A 579-nucleotide genomic window follows, 5' to 3' on the forward strand; every position below is an offset into this window, starting at 1 on the left:
AAAAATCCTCAGCAGCTCTATTTCCTCTCCCCAAGCCAAATACAAAGACAGCAGCAGCAGGAGAAGTAGCAGCAGCAGCAGCAGCAGCGACAGAAGCAGCAGCAGCAGCGACAGCAGCAGGGGCAGGAGAAGGCAGCAGAAGACCCGCGCAGTGGGGGGCCCCCCAGGGGCCCCCAAGGGAAGGGGGCCTCCCCAGGCCCCTTCTAAGGGCCCCCGGGGGCCCCAGGGGCCCCCGAGAAGCAAAACAGAGACAGCAGATGCTGCTGTATTGGCTGAATCCTCCTCGTCCCCCTCAGCAGCAGCAGCAGCAGCAGAAGCAGCAGCAGCAGCAGCAGCAGCAGCAGATGATGCGTGCAGCAAACAGCCCCCAAAGCGAGCTGAGAACGAACAAAAACGATTAAGAGAAAGAGAGGCAGCGAAAGATAATGAGCAGCAGCAGCAGCAGCAACAGCAGCAACAGCAGCAGCAGCAGCAGGAGCACCAGCGGGAACTGCAGCAGCAACAGCAGCAGCAGCAGGAGCAGCAGAAGCGTGCTGCTTCGCTTGAGCATATCACCTCTCCAAGAGTTCCTGCTGCTGC

General features: G+C 60.3%; 1 protein-coding gene across 1 annotated transcript in view; it reads left to right on the plus strand.

Moving 5' to 3' along the window:
- Nucleotides 1–579, plus strand: part of EMH_0012990 (uncharacterized protein) — a gene marked incomplete at both ends in the record, with an annotated part of 4,222 nt that overhangs the window by 1,400 nt on the left and 2,243 nt on the right. Inside the window, one exon of the mRNA XM_013499697.1 lies at nt 1–565. Coding sequence (XP_013355151.1) covers nt 1–565 — 565 coding nt within the window. The remainder of the gene's footprint in view (nt 566–579) is intronic.

The sequence above is a fragment of the Eimeria mitis genome, genomic scaffold (assembly GCF_000499745.2).
Source record: "Eimeria mitis Houghton genomic scaffold, Emh_scaff457, whole genome shotgun sequence".
In the NCBI taxonomy this organism is placed as follows: domain Eukaryota; phylum Apicomplexa; class Conoidasida; order Eucoccidiorida; family Eimeriidae; genus Eimeria; species Eimeria mitis.